Here is a 17,793-nt window from a genome sequence, read left to right as displayed (position 1 = left end):
CCATGATGTTTCTTCACAGCAATAGAATAGCAACTAAGATGCCTCAAACTGACTCACAGTAGATGACCACAAATATCAGCCAATCACTCATCTATTATTAAATCTACAGAAGAGACAATTCTTTGTCTATTGTTTGGATCTCAAAAAACACAGCTTTATCTTTAGTTGGTTTCTAAACTAGATGAGCTAGTTTTTCCTCTTGTGCACTGATGGATAACTGAACTTCAATCCTGGAGCCTGGTCTTGTGGGGTAAGCTCTTGTGTGACCCTTTCCTCCAATTTCAGGAGAGCCCCTGTTAAAAACTATGGGAAGATTCAACACCACAGGGATGGTAAGATGGCTCAGCAGCTAAAAGCATTTGCTGCCAAGACCAACAGCATGTGTTTGAGCCCTTGGACCTACATTGAACAGTTTTCCACAAATTGTCCTCTGACCTCCAAACCAAATAAATAGAACTGTAATAACAAAAGATACACTACAGAGCAAGTGTTGGTCATATGATGTGTAGTGTATGGAAACAATAAATAGAAGTGTAATAAAAAATACACTACAGAGCAAGTGTTGGTCATATGATGTGTAGTGTATGGAAACAATTGTAACTGATTGTAACATGCGCCTGGCAAAAGCAAGTGTGCATTGTGGCTAAGAAGAATTCCATCAACTGATGGAATGTAGAACTTAGGTTAGGCATCGCATTCCAGTTAGCTGCCCATTTACTCTAGGGACCTGAAATAAAAACGTATTCTATCAAAGGCCACTCATCCAGCTTCTGAGTAAACCCTAAGTACAGAAGTACAGATCATGTCATAGTACAAACTTGGATTTAGAAGAGAAAAGGGTTGAATCACACCATTTTTCACGCCCCCCGCCCCCCGCCAGCCTGAGTGCTGCCTTATAAGAAGCCACTAAACAATTAGTAGGGCTCAGTCGATAAAGTGCTGGTTGCCTAAGTATGAGGACCTGTTTGACCCCAAAACCCACTTAAAAAGCCAGATGTGGCAAAGTATACCTGTAATCTCAGCACTGGAGGAGTAGGATCCTCCAGACTTGCTGGCCACCCATTCTACCCTACATGGTAAATCTCAGCTCCCAGTGAGAGCCTTGTTAATTTATTTTTTTTCCAATGTGGGTGTTGTGGATGAAACTCAGGTCCTCAGGGAAGGATATTTTAATACATTTATGAAAAGCTATTTTGCTGAACATTTTTGCCAACTTATTATCTCTTAGCAGAGAGAAAATACTGACCCCCTTTGCTATAAAGGCATTCTCTCAAAGAAAGGAATTCAATTCTAAGTTTTTTTCTTTTCTTTGTGTGCAATGCAATGCATGTGTGGGTGTGTGCATCCATGTGGAGGCCAAAGGCTGACATCAAGATATCTTCCTCAGTTCTTCGAGACAACGAGCCTGGATCTTGCCACTCTGGCTAGTCTGGCTGGTCAGCAAGTCCCAGGAATCCGTCTCTGCCTCCCCAGGGCTGGGATTCCAGGTGCTCCCTGAGGGGCTTTTGTGGGGGTTCTGAGGATTCAAACTCTTGGTCTTCATGGTTGAGCAGAATCGATTTGACTTAATGAACCATCTCCCCAGTTTGAGTTGCACAAGTTTAAACTGAAGTCTAAGCCCCCACCCCCACCCCCTAGGAGAAAGGGTTTCTTTGTGTAACAGTCCTGGCTGTCCTGGAACTTGCTTTGTAGACCAGTCTATCCTCCAACTCAGAGATCCGCCTGCCTCTGCCTCCCAAGCGCTGGGATTAAAGGTGTGCACCACCACTGCAGGCTAAACTGAAGTTTATTGAATAAAGCAAGCACTCCAAAAATCGGGGTGGGCTGTCCAAAAGGGGAATAGCAGGTTCTGCACTGTGGATTTTAAAGTTGTATGAAATATGTAAGAAGTGAGAGGCATATTCATGAATATGCCCAAATCATGGTGGGCCACATCTCCCTTTTAGGGTGTATTTCCCCATGATCCTCCAGAAAAACCCACAAAAGGGATGTGTGAAAACCATCACATAGGGGGCAGGCAAGATGGCTCAAACACAAAAGCCTAACCACCCAAATTCAACCTCCAGAACCCACATAAAGAAAACAGACATCCTAAGTTTGTCCTCTGACTTCTGAATGCATGCTATGGCACACTGCTGTGGGATGGTCTGTATGTCAAGTGTGTTGCTGATTGGTCAATAAATAAATCACTGATTGGCCAGTGGCTAGGCAGGAAGTATAGGCGGGACAAGGAGGAGAATAAAGCTGGGAAGTGGAAGGCTGAGTCAGACAGACACTGCCAGCCGCCAAGATGACAAACAGCATGTGAAGATGCCGGTAAGCCACGAGCCATGTGGCAAGGTATAGATTAATGGAAATGGATTAATTTAAGCTGTAAGAACAGTTAGCAAGAAGCCTGCCACGGCCATACAGTTTGTAACCAATATAAGTCTCTGTGTTTACTTGGTCGGGTCTGAGCGGCTGTGGGACTGGCAGGTGATAGAGATTTGTCCTGACTGTGGGCCAGGCAGGAAAACTCGAGCTACAGCACACATCTGCCCTTGACTCCCAATTATACACACAATTAAAGTCTTTAGAAAAACGCACAATGTAAATTACAGTGCCGAAGTTTTTTCAGGATATGACGCCTTTGTTAGGTCACGTGACAGCTTTGGTGAAGCAGGAACCACCTATCTGTGGCCTTAAGAATGCTTAACAAGACAGTGTCAGGAATTTAGCTACCAGAGACACAGTTGCAGCTCTCTTGGTGACTTATCTGCTTTCTGAGACTGCTGAAGGTCCCATGTCTGATCTCTGGACAAGCTGTCAGTCTTGGCTACTGTCTCAGTCAAAACAATAGTATTTAAAAACAACAAAACAAAACTGATGCCTTATGAAAGTTGGGGTCAGGGTTTTACATTAGCTTGTTAGGCTGTACAAATAGGACCAGGCTTGAGCTGTCTTCTAGGTCTCTTTCCCCAGCTCTACTGATTCTAATTATCATCCTGATGTGTTAGCTCAAGTGCTGAAATAGATGAAATGGAGTTGGCCACAACATGGGGATGCCTTATGTTCACTTCTACTAAGTGATAAGAAAGGGCCAAGTCTTGGGGCGGCGGCGGTGGTGCACACCTTTAATTCCAGCACTCAGAGGCAGAGGCAGGCTGATCTCTGAGTTCCAGGCCAGCCTGGTCTACAGACCAAGTTCCAGGACAGCCAAGGCTACACATGGAAACCCCATCAAGAAAAACCAAAAGGGTCAGGTCAAGTCTATATAAGGTCTGGATAAGTCAGCACTAAATCCACACCTCAACCACTATCTGATCTCTCAACAGTGTCTATAAATAGCTATGTTCTTCATAGTATTTCTCTAGTCTGACAACGTACACCTTTCCTTCAAGTAGAGATGTAGAAACAGATGTGATATACTTGTGGTAGGACTTTAAAGATTTATCTTGTTTTGCCTTCATGTATGTTAACCATGTGCATGCCTAGAGTCCTCAGAAGTCAAAAGAATGTTGGATCCCTGGAACTGGAGTTACAGAGCAGCTGTGAGCTACCATGTGGGTGCTGGGAGGCAATCTCAAGACCCTGTAAGAACAAATGCTCTTAACTGCTGAGCCATCTCACCAGCCCCAGGACTTTGGATAAAGATTAGAATTCCAGGAATTGGTAAGATATAGCTCATTTAAAAATGTATGAACACTAGTAATGCCACACAGGAATGCTGTTTGGAGCAGGCCTTGGTTCTGCTACAGCAGCTATCTAAAGTTCACCTCACACCCCCAGCTCAGCTTGCTCACATTGATAATAATCTTTGAGTTTGTCTTTTGGGGAAAAAAGGGGTGTGTGTGAGATTTTCTTAGTAAAATTCGATCCACATTTGGGTCTGCCCCTGGTGTTTTCAACGAATAAAATTACAATTGACAAAGTGAACATGATTCCATTGGAAGGACATCTTTTCCAAGTCTCTCTTAAGTTTATCTGGTATTCTGACAACTCCTTGCTAACGAGCTATATCAATTATTACTCACAACAAGTTTTAAAACAAGTTTATTGAAGAATATTCTTAGGAAGGCAACCACTTTTGATTTGTCATAAAAAAAAGTTACATTTCTTTCTGTTGTGTACTAAAGGTCATGAAAGAGAACAGAGTCACATGCTTTTCCTCTGTGGAACCCTTGGGTAGTATAGCACAGTGTTGTCATTTCTGCACCGTGAGAATAAATTAAAAAAAAGTCTCTTCTATGTTTTTCTTCAACAATCGATGAAAATAACAGAAGGTGGCATAAACAAGCTGCATTTCTCTACTCATTCCGTAGTATTGGAGCCAGTATCTAGAAACAGGAAAGAGATCAATTCAAGGAGCAAGTCCTAAGTATCAGTATTTAGGAACATCTAGGAAAAGGATTAACAGCGGTGTGTGGGAGGAGGAGTAGGAGGCAGGTAGAGAGGGGCACTCTGGAAAGGCCGTGCCAAGGTCAACAGCTTCCTTCCCAAGGCAGAGGTAAGATACAGCCTAAGCCTCCAGGTGTCTGCGCTGGGCTAGTGTAAACAGCTTTTTCAGGCCACATCCTGCTGGGAACTACAGCAATCTTCTGGTTCTGGCTATTGCTGCCTTTTCTTCTGCTACTCTATTGAGAACACAGCTTAAATTTAGGATGCTAATTTTAGAAGAATGAAATTTTACAGCAGCACCTGATTTATTCAAAATCACCGAAGAATGGAATTTTCCTCATTAACTGAACTTAATCTTTAAATGCTAAACTATATTTTAACCATGTCTAAGTTTTCAACTTTTCCTATGGAAACAGAAAAAATAGAATCCACCACAACCATTTCTCTCTTTCTTTCTTTTTTTTCCTTTTGTTTTTTGAGACAGGGTTTCTTTGTGTAGCCCTGGCTGTCCTGGAACTCATTTTGTAGACCAGGCTGGCCTCGGACTCAGAGATCTGCCTGCCTCTGCCTCCCATTTCTTAAGTTTTCAAATCTTTGCTGAAGATCAATTATTATGGTTTGCTTTAAATGAGGGCAGCTCTGCAGTGACCACCTAACTGAAGTAGATAAGGGTATTTGCTACTTTTTATTGTCTGAGGTTGGGAAAACAATCTGTATTTTTCGAAAAGAACAGCACCAAGGACCACCAGGCAGAAGCTCCTGGAAGTAAACACACCTACCCCACGGGGGTGGTGGTGGTGGTGGGTGGGGGGTGGTGGTGGTGGGTGGGGGGTGGTGGTGGTGGGTGGGGGGTGGTGGTGGTGGGTGGGGGGTGGTGGTGGTGGGTGGGGGGTGGTGGTGGGTGGGTGTCTTTCTGCTATTAAGGTTGCTCAGAGACTTTGCTTTTTTGGTTCAAATGACTGAAACTGACCCTCTACTAGTCATATCTATCCTGCTCAATACAGTAGTTGACTGGTTAGCAACATGCAGCTGTTTAAAATTTAAATTAATTCAAATTATCTAATGAAATAAGATAAAGAAGTTTGTAGTTGCCCTAGTCACATTTTAAGTGCTCTAGGGCCAAGCATGACTACTATGGACTGCAGACACAGTTAGTTCATTTTCATCATACACAAACTCTCCTCAACAGAACTGGTGCTCATCACCTGCTCCCCCGCCAGGGCTAAGGATTGAACCTAAGGTCTCATACAAGCTGAGCCTTCTATCAATGTGCTCCATCTCCAGCCCCCTTTTTACTTTTTCAGGCAGGGTTTAAGTTGCTCAGCCTGGCCTTGAGCTCATTCCATCATGGAGGCAGGCTTTGAAGTTGTTATCTCTCTTTTAGATTCCCAGGTAACAAAGACTACAGGTCTGTATCAACTGGCCCATTTATATCAATTAATTTACAAATATCTAGGAACTATAAGATAATGCACAAATTTTATGGTCCAATAAACACTTAGAAACCTAAGAGTTATACGGATGCTATTAGCTTAAATTACATGGGGAAAAAAAACCCATGAAAGTATAACTTATTTTGAATATAGAAATTTATCTTATGGTACAGCAAATAGTACCACCTTTGTAGAAATGGAAATTAAAACAAAAAGGCCCAAATGTCCACTATCCCTAGCAAAAATAAAAGATTTTAAGTATCTGCTGGTCATACTAAAAAGTCTCTAGAACTACTTTGGAGGATTCCCAGCTAGCTCTGATGATAAGTCAATGTAATGGTGCTAATTTCCTAGACTTTTTGACATCTGGAAGACTTGCTAGCCTTTAATCCCAGCACTCCGGAGGCAGAGACAGGTGGATGTCTGAGTTTGGCCAGCCTGGTCTACATAGTGAGTTCTAGAACAGACAGGACTCCACAGAGAAACCCTGTCTTGAAAAATCAAAACCAAAATCAATAAATAAAGGGCTGAAAATTTTATGTAGCCACCAGAAATCAGATTAAAAAGGATAATCTATATGAAAAAATAATTTATGTGTAAACATGTCTCTGTGCACAGATGTATTACTATAAAAATATAACCTTAAGACTTAAAAGTCTTTACTTTCTAAGGTGAAGAATTATCTGTACAGGTTTATATATGGAGCTTTTCTGTATTCTCTACATTTGTTCAGTGATCAGATATTCTTTGAAAATCCAAACTGTAGCCAGGCATGGTGGCACATGCCTTTAATCCCAGCATTTAGGAAGCAGAGGTAGACTCTGAATCTGAGGACAGCCTGGTTTACATAGTGAGTACCAGGCCAGTCAAGGCTACAGAGACCCTGTCTCAAAAAACAAAAACAAAACAAACTTGATACATAACACAAGAAATGGAGATATTACTTTCTCTATTTCTCTTTCTCTTGCTTCTTAGAACCTCCCCTTCTTGGAGTGGCAATCTTTAAAGCACCAGGGACTGGTGCTTTAAACACAAGCTGTTTAGATTATCAATAAAGTAAATACACAACAAAACACAGGGCTAGGACATGACTCAGTATCAGAGTGCAAATCCAGCAAGTACAAGGCCTTGGGTTCTTTTTAAAAATAAACAAAAGGAAACAAGCAGTCATGGAGCAGGGGGCAGATGTGCCACTTTAAAAATGTCTAAGGACGGGGTTGGGGATTTAGCTCAGTGGTAGAGTGCTTGCCTAGCAAGTGCAAGGCCCTGGGTTCGGTCCTCAGCTCTGAAAAAAAAAAAAGTCTAAGGACTTCTAGGTCTGCTGTGGAAAATTCCCTTGCACAAATGTAACAAATCAGAGGACTGGGTATCTCTTATTATAACGGCAAGGTTCATGATTAGTTTAAATCAGGGTTAAAATAATTATCATATATATATATATATATATATATATATATATATATATATATATATATATACATACACACACATACACACAGTGTAAGGTATCCAGCAACACAGAAGTTTTAAGATAAACGCTTGAAGTTACACGTTACTTTCTTAAAGAGAAAGGTGGCAGCAGGAAACCTGATGTCTGCTTCAAATAAGCAACTCTATGGAAGAAAATTTAGCAGTTAGCTTATTTTCTTTGGACCTGAATTTAACCTGTGTTATGTGTCATGTGAGTGTGCAGATGTAAGGTCAGTAAGAAGACAGATGGAGAATCCAGAAGCTAGGTTTTATCTGAGCCTTTCAGATAGATCAAGATAATTAAAGAGGAGAAAAAGTATTTCAACAGGTTTTGCTTTCACAGTAATTAGGCGAGCACTTACTTTTACCATCACAGGCTACAATTTTCACTTTATCCACTTTAATAAGTTCTGTCACCTCTCTGAATTCAACATCATTCAATACAAAAGTCCAAACATTATCGCAGAATCTGTATGTATTTAGAGAGCCCTTTAAAACAAAACATTAAGAAATGCCATGAGAAGCCATTGTTTCCCCTCATACTTTATTCCAAAGTAATCCAAGAGAATTTAGCTACCAAGTATATACCTGCTAAAACAGTATGCTTAATGCTTAGCTTAATTTATTTAATTTTATCTACTTAGAAAAAAGTAAGAGAAAACCTGGATAAGTCAGCTTAGGGAAGAGTTTAAAAACATTTTTTCTAACTGACAATTTTTAGCAATCTAAAACAAGCTGCAAATTACTTACCTGAAATGAAAAGCTATATGAAAGCTTAAATTTGTATGTCTACTGCCCTCTGGTGGATAAATTGCTAAAGTTCATTTGATCTCTCTTTTGAGAAAGGGTCTCTACACAGCCCTGGGTGTCCTGGACTGGAACTGTCTGCCTCTGCCTTCCAAATGCTGAGATTAAAGGTATGCACCACTACATACTGTTCATTGATTAAAAAAAAATTTATTTTTTATATATGCATGCATATAATATGGTGCATGCTTGCCTGAGTTTATATGTACTACATGTATGCAGATGACTGTGAAGGCCAGGAGAGGGAGTCTGATCCCCCTGAACTGGAGTCACAGGAGTTGTGAGTCACCTGATATGGGTGCTGGAAACCAAACTCATATTTCCTCTAAGAGCAATAAGCCGTTTTAGCCACTAAACTCTCTCCAGCCTAGTTGAGACTGGCTTCCAACTCCAAGAGATCTGCCTCTTGAGTGCTGGGATTAAACACATGCACTTGGCTCCATTTGAATTTTTTTTTTACAAATATTTAAAGTTCCATATTTCACTGGGTGTTCATTCTCTAAGTTTGTACAAAAGCAGAGATTCCTAAGAAACATTCAGACAATTTAAATCCCATAACTGGCTCAGATGCATCATCTACTGAGACTACTTCCAATCAGCTTTTTCTGTGACTCTACTGTCACTCAGGCCAGAAGCTTGAAATTACCGGTCTGCCTCTCCATTCCACCATGTCCATAGTTGAATTCTAAGTTCAACTATGTCAGAGTTGTCAAGTCCTGTCAGATGTGCCTTTTAGAATCTCTCCATTTCTAGCCACCCTTTTTAGAACTGTTCAGTAAAGCTACTTTGAGCCTTCTGAGTCAGCTGGCTAAGAGGCATGGTCTTTTGCCTCCAGCCTCATTCCCTGTAACCCATTCTTCATGTGAACACCAAAAAGGCAAATAAAATTGTGTGGCTCCTGTGATTAACAGTCCTTCATTGACCTCCTAATAACATTAGTACAGGGTGTGGACTTGCTGGGGGTCCTATGGTTTCTTTGAGGTTCCCATCACATTAGAACCTACTGAAGAATTGTTTTCTGGAACTTCCCACCATATTCCAAATGCTATCTTCCTTTCCACAGCAGCGCCACTCCTTTAGCTGACTCTCAATCTTGTCTTCCATACTTGTACTCCCACTGAACCAAGTAACATATCCTAACACTGTTAACATATTTGTTTTAATGGTCTGCTTGCTGAACTACGCTGGTAGCAGAGACCAGAACTTCTGTTGTATTTTCAGAGCCTAGCAGAATCTAGCACACAGTAATTACTCATGTCTACTAAATTCATTAACTCATTCATTCACAGCCAGCAGTTTTTAAAATCATCCTTATATTTAGATTCAAAGAGTTTTCACCAATATGGATGATACTGCAGGAATCATTTAAAGATTTTTCTGTTTAAATATCATGTGCTAAATTTCACATGTGACTGTATGCATGTGTACATAATGCATATTAGGCTTGATTCCATTCTGCTGGTGTTTAACCTAATACTTTTTTTTTTCACACTTGAAATGCTTCCTTTTATGTCCAAGGATATGTTCTTGCTCCTAGATTAAAAACCTAAACCCAAAAAAAAAAAAGTTTTTATTGAAAGAATCAGCTGCAAAGGACAGTGAATCTTTACTTAATGTAATTTTTAGTTACTTAAGTGTCTTGCTTTTTCCTGTATTTCATCTAAGTACCTTATCTATAAGAACTGGGAGAATAACTGTACTTTAAACAATTTTAGATTCATTATTTCTTTCAAAGAGTTCCTTTGGCTCAATACTGATTTCATCAGTTGTCTCTAAAAACAGAATCTTTTAATACGTATCAACAATAGATGATATTTGTGTTTCTAAAGTTAAAACAGTAACTTAAAAGTTACACAGTACTCAGTACTCATTTGTAGAGATAGCAAACAACAAAACCATGGGGGGGGGGAGGGGGAATAAAGCTGTCATGAGAAGGAATATTTTTTTGACCATTTAAATATTTTAATGATTACTTATTACTGTTTGAAGCTGAGTATTATGCTGTTTAGGTAGCCATTTCTTCCATCCTCTTAAGTACACACAGTGGCTCTTTAAAAGCCTAGTTATATGTATTAATTCTATGTGAATTTACTTTCTAAAAATCCTCCCTAAGTAACTTGTCACATGTTTTTGACTTTTTACTAATAAATTTCAACATATAAACAACTGAAGCTTTAGTTTTCATACTCAAGGACTGTTTTTCTTATAATATCCTACTGAGTAGTATCACTTTCAAAACTAAAAATTAGCTTATATGTTGTGTAAAATCACTCTATTCCTCAAATGGGTAGACTTAACCTTATTGGTAGATCAGCAAACATTATTATACGTAAAAATGCATATTGATATTCAATCAAGCAATGTGACTTGGAAAATTAAGTGGTGGCAATATGTTGTCTCTTTGCTATATGGTACACCAAGCTAAACAGAATGTCTTTGCATGTATAGTTGCTGTAATCCAGGACAGGGTATGGAATCCTGGGCTGCAGCAGTAGCAATGGGGAAAAAAAAAGTAAACTGAAAAATTAAGACTTGGTCAGGGCTAACTCTTGGAAAACTGACAGACTTAGAAAACACTATGTATGAGAAATACAAGTGTCCAATTAATTTTTGCAAAAGAAACCCACACTAGACACTTTTAACAGAGCAATTAGAAGACTACCAAGGTCTCGTATCATCAGTTTTCTAAATAGCCCAAACTTATGTGGTTTAACATAGATCAATTTAAAATAAAAGTTGAAATTTTAAGCTGGGCAGATTCCTATAAAGAACAACTTTGTCAGAATCCCTACTACTAAAATCCAAGAAAAACTTGTCAAGTTTTATACTCTTAAGAGACTTATTTTGAGACATGGTTTCTCTGTGAAGCCCTGACTATCCAGGAACTCAGTCTGTAGATCAGGCTGGTGGCAGAGGCAGAGATCTGCCTGTCTCTGCCTCTCCCGTACTAGGATTAAAGGTATGTGCCATCATGCCTAGCTGATAATTTTCTATTTGACTATTTATGCCTGTAATTTTTAAGCATGTAAAACGGATACACATTTATATATAACATAAACGCATACTTTACCTCTTCAGTAAAATGTAAGCCAAATGAGGACTTCATCTATTTTGTTCACCTTTGCAGTTATGATACCTAGAACAATGTCTATTACCTAACAGGCACTTAAATGCTTACACATAATACAATACATTACAATACATTCTTTTGTATTGCCTCAACACCTAGGTTTTTTTTTCTTTCTTTCCTTCATTCCTTCCTTTCTCTTTCTTTCTTTTTCTTTTTCTTTTTTCTTTTTTTTTTTTTTTTTTCGAGACAGGGTTTCTCTGTACAGCTTTGCGCCTTTCCTGGAACTCACTTGGTAGCCCAGGCTGGCCTCAAACTCACAGAAATCCGCCTGGCTCTGCCTCCCAAGTGCTGGGATTAAAGGCGTGCGCCACCACCGCCCAGCTCTTTTTTTTTTTTTTTTAAAGATTTTTATTTATTTATTATGTATACAGTGTTCTGCCTACATGTATGCCTGGAGGCCAGAAGAGGGCACCAGATCTCATTACAGACGGTTGTAAGCCACCATGTGGCTTCTGGGAATTGAACTCAGGACCTCTGGAAGAGCAGTCAGAAGCTCTTAACCACTGAGCCATCTCTCCAGCCCCCAATACCTAGGTTTTCTTAAATGTACCTCAGATTCTTTTCCTATATTGGTCTTCATATGTTTTAAATTTATTTCTATAGTAGGGTTGTAGCTTGTAACATAGCTTAAGATACTAGAGAAAAATAACAGGTAACAGCAAACACCATTATCCACAATGTGTTTCCCCAACATCACATGGTAAACTGTTCTGCCACATTTTGCAATGAGTTCTTAACCCCAAAATTGAGAGCAGTATTTTGTTCAAAGCAGGGATGATTCAAAAGATAGCCCACTACCAGAATAGACTTTAAAAGCCTAGCTATCTGAGAGGAAATGGCGGCAACATAAAGATTCTACAGAAAATTGACCTTTCTTGGAAGGTCGGGGGTTGAAAACCATAACTGAACTTAAGAATTACTCCGTCACTTACCTTCCGTCTTGCAGACAGTACTTTCAGGCATTTGAAACCTCAGTAATTCTCCAGGGAGGAAAAAGCCAAACATATACAGGATGATTTGTGAAGCAATGAACTTAAAATCTAAAAGCAATTCTGTATCACATGGAATGGATGAACTTAGTACAGCTGATTTAAAATAGCGTATCATTCAATTACAAGACAACAAGTTCCCGACCAGACTAACCCAATCCTCCTGTTATGCTGAGTAAGTCCATGTAGGCTCTCAGAGTACCTGGTCCAGATCTCCAGATACAGGAAATGTCCTTACCCTGAAATTGACTCTGTTCCTGACTCTCTGAGCCAATGCTGAATTAATAGCTTTATCAAACTGAAGCAGAACTTGAAGGGCAAGCTGGGGGGTGATCTGTTGAGACTGAGAAAAAAAATGTACATATAAATTCACTAAGGGAAGAACATTAAAGACAAAGTATATTAATTATAGTCTAAAAGTTAACAGAAGTTAACCAGAAGTTCTCAAGCAGAAGTCTTTATTCTCCTGTGCTCTAAGTGAGGCTGAAGCAAAGCCTGAGAATATCTTCTACACTATCTTGACAAAAAAGGAAACTTGCAGTGAGTTTGCAAAGCCAGGAAAAACTCTTGCTATTCCTTCAGTGGCTGGACAAAGTGTTCAACAGATGGGATCCAAGTTTTCTCTTAATAAAAGACATGAGACCTATATCTAAAGAACAGAACAAAGACAAACCTTCCCAAAGTCTATATAATAATGCCCAAACAGACGGAGTCAGGCATGGTGCTGCACAACTGTAATCCCAGCAGGTGGGGAGCAAGGGCAGGAAGACCAGGAGCTCCAGATCATTCTTAACTACAGAGCACTTGCAATGACAGTCTGGACTCTGTCTCAAAAAAAAAAAAAAAAAAAAAAAACCCAAAAACAACTTCGCTCCCACACCTCCCTCCAGACCCCAACAGAACATAAATAGAAATATTTAATATTTTCTTAGTTGTGTGATTTGAGTAAAATGAATTCTTCTAAAACTGAAATAAAAATTAAAATTTCTAACTCAAACCTCAAAAATCTTTATTATATTGGACAGAATTACTTTTAAAGTGATAGAATATCCCTTTCTTCTAAATTGAGATGAGAAGACTATACTTTCAGAGATCATTTCTACAGTTCACCACTAATAAGGGAAACCATTAATTTTTACACTTTTTTTTTTTTTTTTCTTTTTTTGTTTTTTCGAGACAGGGTTTCTCTGTGTAGCTTTGTGCCTTTCCTGGAACTCACTTGGTAGCCCAGGCTGGCCTCGAACTCACAGAGATCCGCCTGGCTCTGCCTCCCGAGTGCTGGGATTAAAGGCGTGCGCCACCACCGCCCGGCAATTTTTACACTTTTTAACAAAGAAGTTTGAAGACTTGTAGAGCATGTTTAATGTTTGGCCCTCACCTGTATGAGCTCATCAAGGCTCTCTTGAAGACTGTTTCCCAAAGTCGTATTTCTGTATAACTGATATGCCATGGCTTAAAATGGAGCAATTACTTTTTCTTCAGGCTTGCATTGATGTCCTACAAATTTAATATAAAAGACCAACCTGTAACAATGTAAATTATAAATAACAGTCTATTATTTCATGTATTCTAACATGGAACTATTAGAACTCAATTACAAATTACTATATTAATTATTTTGTAATTTCAAAGAATTGTTCAAAGTTGATTTTTCTGATTTTAACACCAGTATGGTATTTATCTTTTTAATTCAGTATGTTGACATACTCATTAAAATGTGCATTTTTATTTTCCCCACAGGTTTCCCTTAGCTTAGAATTTTCCACATATAATTCATTCTACCTGCTGTCACGGAGGGACGTGACATCTGCATTTGGGCCCTTTATTTTTATGTTCTCTTAAAATTCCATTAGAGTTCCCACCAAGAGGATGGCACTGTGACAGGCAACAGAGACAGGAAGATGAATAAAGATGAACTCCTGGTCCTAAAAGTCTGACTCGAGCCGGGCGGTGGTGGCGTACGCCTTTAATCCCAGCACTTGGGAGGCAGAGCCAGGCGGATCTCTGTGAGTTCAAGGCCAGCCTGGACTACCAAAAGAGTTCCAGGAAAGGTACAAAGCTACACAGAGAAACCCTGTCTCAAAAAAACAAAAAACAAAAACAAACAAACAAACAAAAAAAACAAAAAAAAAAGTCTGACTCTACAAAGGGTAACAGACACTTTATAAAAAGGATAACTTTGGTGTGAAAAGGATTGACACATTATATCATGTAGGCTGCTTGTGGACAGAGTTGGCTTACAAAGCTTCCCGTTCTTCAAGCAAAGGAGGAAAGCCATTCTAGGATGGCAGGAGGGCAAGAGAAGCCACAGGCAAGAAAGGCAGAAAACCCTGCTTATGGGACCTGAAAATGATTACAGGAGTACAGATTTAACAAATATTTACTTAGAGTCCAGAGATGGACAGAAGGAAACATTCAAACAATCATTATCAGATAAGATTTGGCCAAAATAATGACCAGCATCTTCATATTACAGTTGGCCATCATCTGATCCAACAGACCATTCTGTGATCTTGAGACATTCCTTTAGCTTTTGGGGTACCACTCTTAGTTCTTATCTCCCAGTTCATGGAACTACTGTTTTTTCTGTTTTCTTTGGCAATTCTTCCTCAGCTCCCTGACTTTCATCTCCTGAATTACCTGAAGGCTTCTTAAGTCTTCTCTTCACTGGCTTTTCCCCTTAGTTATTCCATCTAAGCTTATGGTGCTAAACCCCATCTGTGTATTGATCACTCTGAAACTTTTATCCTCTGTCCTCACTTCCTTGTACCCACATGTAAAAATGTTTATTTAACACTGAAAAAAAAAATTAAATAGCTGAGACATCTCTCCTGCAGTTAAGAGCAGTTGCAGAGGACCTGGGTTCAGTTCTGAGGCACTCACATTGGGTAGATCACAACCAGCTGTTACTTCAGCTCCAGGGAATCCCATGTCCTCTTCTGGCCTCCATGAGCACCCACATACATGTGTGCTAGCACATGCTCCCCCCGCCCCCCCAGACCACACAGGCAGACAGACACGCACATAGAGTTTCACTCCTTCCAATAACTAAGGTACTCTTTGTCTACCAGAATAGATGATACATGAAGACAAGAGAAATTTAGTTCAGCTATGTATTTACCACTTAGGACAATGTATGTAGCATTAAAAAAATATATTTGTTGGGTAAAAAAACTTGTTGGCATGTCAAAGTACTAATAAAAAGCATTAGAAATATAGAAATATATTTACGTGGGGGCACATTTCTACTTTACTGATGAAATTAAATGAATGGAAACTAGAATCTCACAACCACATCCATCTACTCACCTACTTACTACTGCCTATACCTATATACTCTGTCTTTCGGTCACTGTAGTCAACATGCTTTTATCTACATGCAATGTTTCCACCTTAGTATCAGGCCCTCTTTCTCTAGCATACTTGACGATACTGTCTAACAAGTTTCTTCTTTCTTTCATCATCAAATTTCCCCTTTCTTCCATCATTTCTGTCAGCAAACAAACTGGCAGCTACTTTTCCCACCATTGGGAGAGCAACAACCACCACTACTCAAATCCACTTCCCCTGCCACCTCCATTCTATTCCTGTTTGGCAAAAGTTAAGTGTCACTTGACTCTCTGTTTCCCATTCTCCCTTTCCCCCCAAGTCACAGCAAGCGTTCAGCTCTAACTGTAATGACACCCACGCTGCAGGCCATCGAGGGCATGGCTAAGGCTGATCTTCAGCAGATTAGCCATCTGTCACAGCTCACTCCTTGCGGTTCCAGGATCTCTGCTCGGTACTTCACTTTGGCGGTTGTTGTCTTAGATTCAGTGGTTCATCCTGCTTACTGACCCTCTTCTCCTTGTAGCCCTGGCTGGCCTCGAACTCACAGAGATCTGCCTGCCTCTGCCTCCTAGGTGCTGGGATTAAAAGTCCATGCCACCAGGCCTGGTCCTTCCCCACTCTTTACAATCACAAGACAGTCTTTGACTATTTACGATTTTCTTTCTACATACATTTATGAAGTGTTAACATTCACTCTTGTGGCTTTCAACATCAGCTGGTGATTCCCAAATTCATATATCCTCCAATCAATTCTCAATTCTGGAACTAACTTCCTATTCCAAATTTCTACTTGGCCTCTGTGTCTCAGTTGAAGTCACACCATACTTCCATGGGCTTAGACAATACCTTTGAAGTCGCTCTCAAAGTCATGTAAACCACAAAGGTGTCCAGTTCCTAGCAAGTCATGTAAACACAACCTTCAGATCCAGTATCCAACCATTTCTCAACATCTCTACTATTACTTCCTTGTTCTAAGGCACTATTACAAGTCATTTGGATCATCGAAATGGTGTCCCGATTTCCTTTATTCTACATGTGTCCCCCGCACTCTTCCTAATTTACAGTGGGGTTATCTCTTGAAAACATGGGCTAGAAAATGTCTCTTTCTCCCACAGCTTTCTTCAGTACTGACTTCTGGCTACCTTTTATGTCCAGTCTTATCTGCTATCTGCCTCCTTCTCCCTTCTAAACAGCCTAACTTCCCTGAGCACGACAGGCATGTTTCTGCCTTTCTGATGGCTGGTTCTGCCTGCAATGTTCTTGCTCAGATATGAACTTGACGAACACACAGAACTCATGTTTGCCCAAATAGCTCCCACCCAATAACACCCAAACGGACCACACACTACGAACTATCACATCCACTATGGAACTTCTCCGTACCCTTTAGCTCGCTCAATTTTTTTTTTTGTTGGCACCATATGCCAAGTTACATAACGGTCTTCTATTTCTTCTCTGCATAAATGTAGGGTCCACGAGGGCAAGGATCTTTGTTGTGTTTTGTTCACTGCGACAACCTGCGGGCCGGGAACAGTACCTGACCCACGGCGGGAGTCAAACGAAACACTTAGTCCGTTGAAGGCAATCGCCGGTCAGCACGCGTGTGTGGAGAAGAGGCGAGGGAGGTCAAGGATGCGGAAACTTTCTAACGGGCCGGCGGAGAGCCGAGTCACACTCCCACCTGACACCTAGGCATTCTTTAGGAGACAGCTAGGAGCGACTTCAACGTCTGCCCAAGCTAGCTGCCCCGGCCACCTCCGCTCTCTGAAGGTGGCCACAGCTGCAGAACTGCGGACTGCCCTCCGCACGGCGGCGAGGAGGCGGAAGCGCTCGTGTCCGGTCTCCGAGGAGGACGCGCGTCCACCGAGCGCGGCCTGAGAGCGGGAAGGAGGCGGCTCCCGCGCGGCCGCGTCGGCCTGGGGGCGGCTTCCGGCGGCACAGCGCTCCGTCCCGCCCGCCCGCCCGCCCCGGCTCCCCCGCTCCCCGCCCCACCGCCGCCTACCTGAGGGAAGGCGCTTCCGCCGCGGCGCTAGCAGAGCCGGGCAGAGCGCCCGCCGCGACCACCTCCTCCGCCACGGAAACCACAGCGCTGGGCCAGTGACCCGGATGTGTTTGCGCGACCCGGAGGTGACGCCACGGGAGGCACCGGTGGCCCCACCTCAGTTTCCGAGAAGGGGCGTGGCTCCTCCCATCTGGGCGCCCCTCCTGCCAGCCGGTTTGTGGGGCTGCTGCAGCTTAGCGCGGCGAGCTGTTTGTG

At 41.2% G+C, this 17,793-nt stretch overlaps 1 protein-coding gene across 3 annotated transcripts; it reads right to left on the bottom strand.

The window, feature by feature from the left end:
* Nucleotides 1-4,016: 4,016 nt before the first annotated feature.
* Gtf2a2 (general transcription factor IIA subunit 2) lies at nt 4,017-17,671 on the bottom strand. Of its 3 annotated transcripts, none has more exons than XM_059268191.1 (5): nt 17,539-17,671; nt 13,585-13,703; nt 12,445-12,549; nt 7,643-7,769; nt 4,017-4,316 (listed from the first exon to the last, which is right to left on the bottom strand). In XM_059268191.1, exons 2-5 carry the CDS (start codon nt 13,654-13,656, stop codon nt 4,291-4,293), a joined length of 330 nt encoding a protein of 109 aa, XP_059124174.1. In that variant the 5' UTR covers nt 13,657-13,703; nt 17,539-17,671; the 3' UTR covers nt 4,017-4,290. The 3 variants fall into 3 exon arrangements, with proteins under 3 accessions (XP_059124174.1, XP_059124175.1, XP_059124176.1); XM_059268192.1 differs by having other exon boundaries at nt 13,585-13,729; nt 17,539-17,664; XM_059268193.1 differs by lacking the exon at nt 17,539-17,671 and adding an exon at nt 17,074-17,365.
* Nucleotides 17,672-17,793: the final 122 nt, after the last annotated feature.

Source organism: Peromyscus eremicus, chromosome 7, assembly GCF_949786415.1.
Source record: "Peromyscus eremicus chromosome 7, PerEre_H2_v1, whole genome shotgun sequence".
Lineage (NCBI taxonomy): Eukaryota > Metazoa > Chordata > Mammalia > Rodentia > Cricetidae > Peromyscus > Peromyscus eremicus.
Note: the sequence above shows the minus strand (reverse complement) of the source record. Positions and strands in the feature narration are given on the sequence as shown.

What these genes read in the sequence shown, in the direction of transcription:
- Gtf2a2 (XM_059268191.1), bottom strand. Translation starts at nt 13,656, where the DNA reads ATGGCATATCAGTTATACAGAAATACGACTTTGGGAAACAGTCTTCAA. An exon ending in GCCTTGATGAGCTCATACAG is followed by an intron (nt 12,550 to 13,584) that starts GTGAGGGCCAAA and finishes TTTTTTTCTCAG; the next exon opens with TCTCAACAGATCACCCCCCA. An exon ending in TGTAGCCTGTGATGGTAAAA is followed by an intron (nt 4,317 to 7,642) that starts GTAAGTGCTCGC and finishes TCCTGTTTCTAG; the next exon opens with ATACTGGCTCCAATACTACG.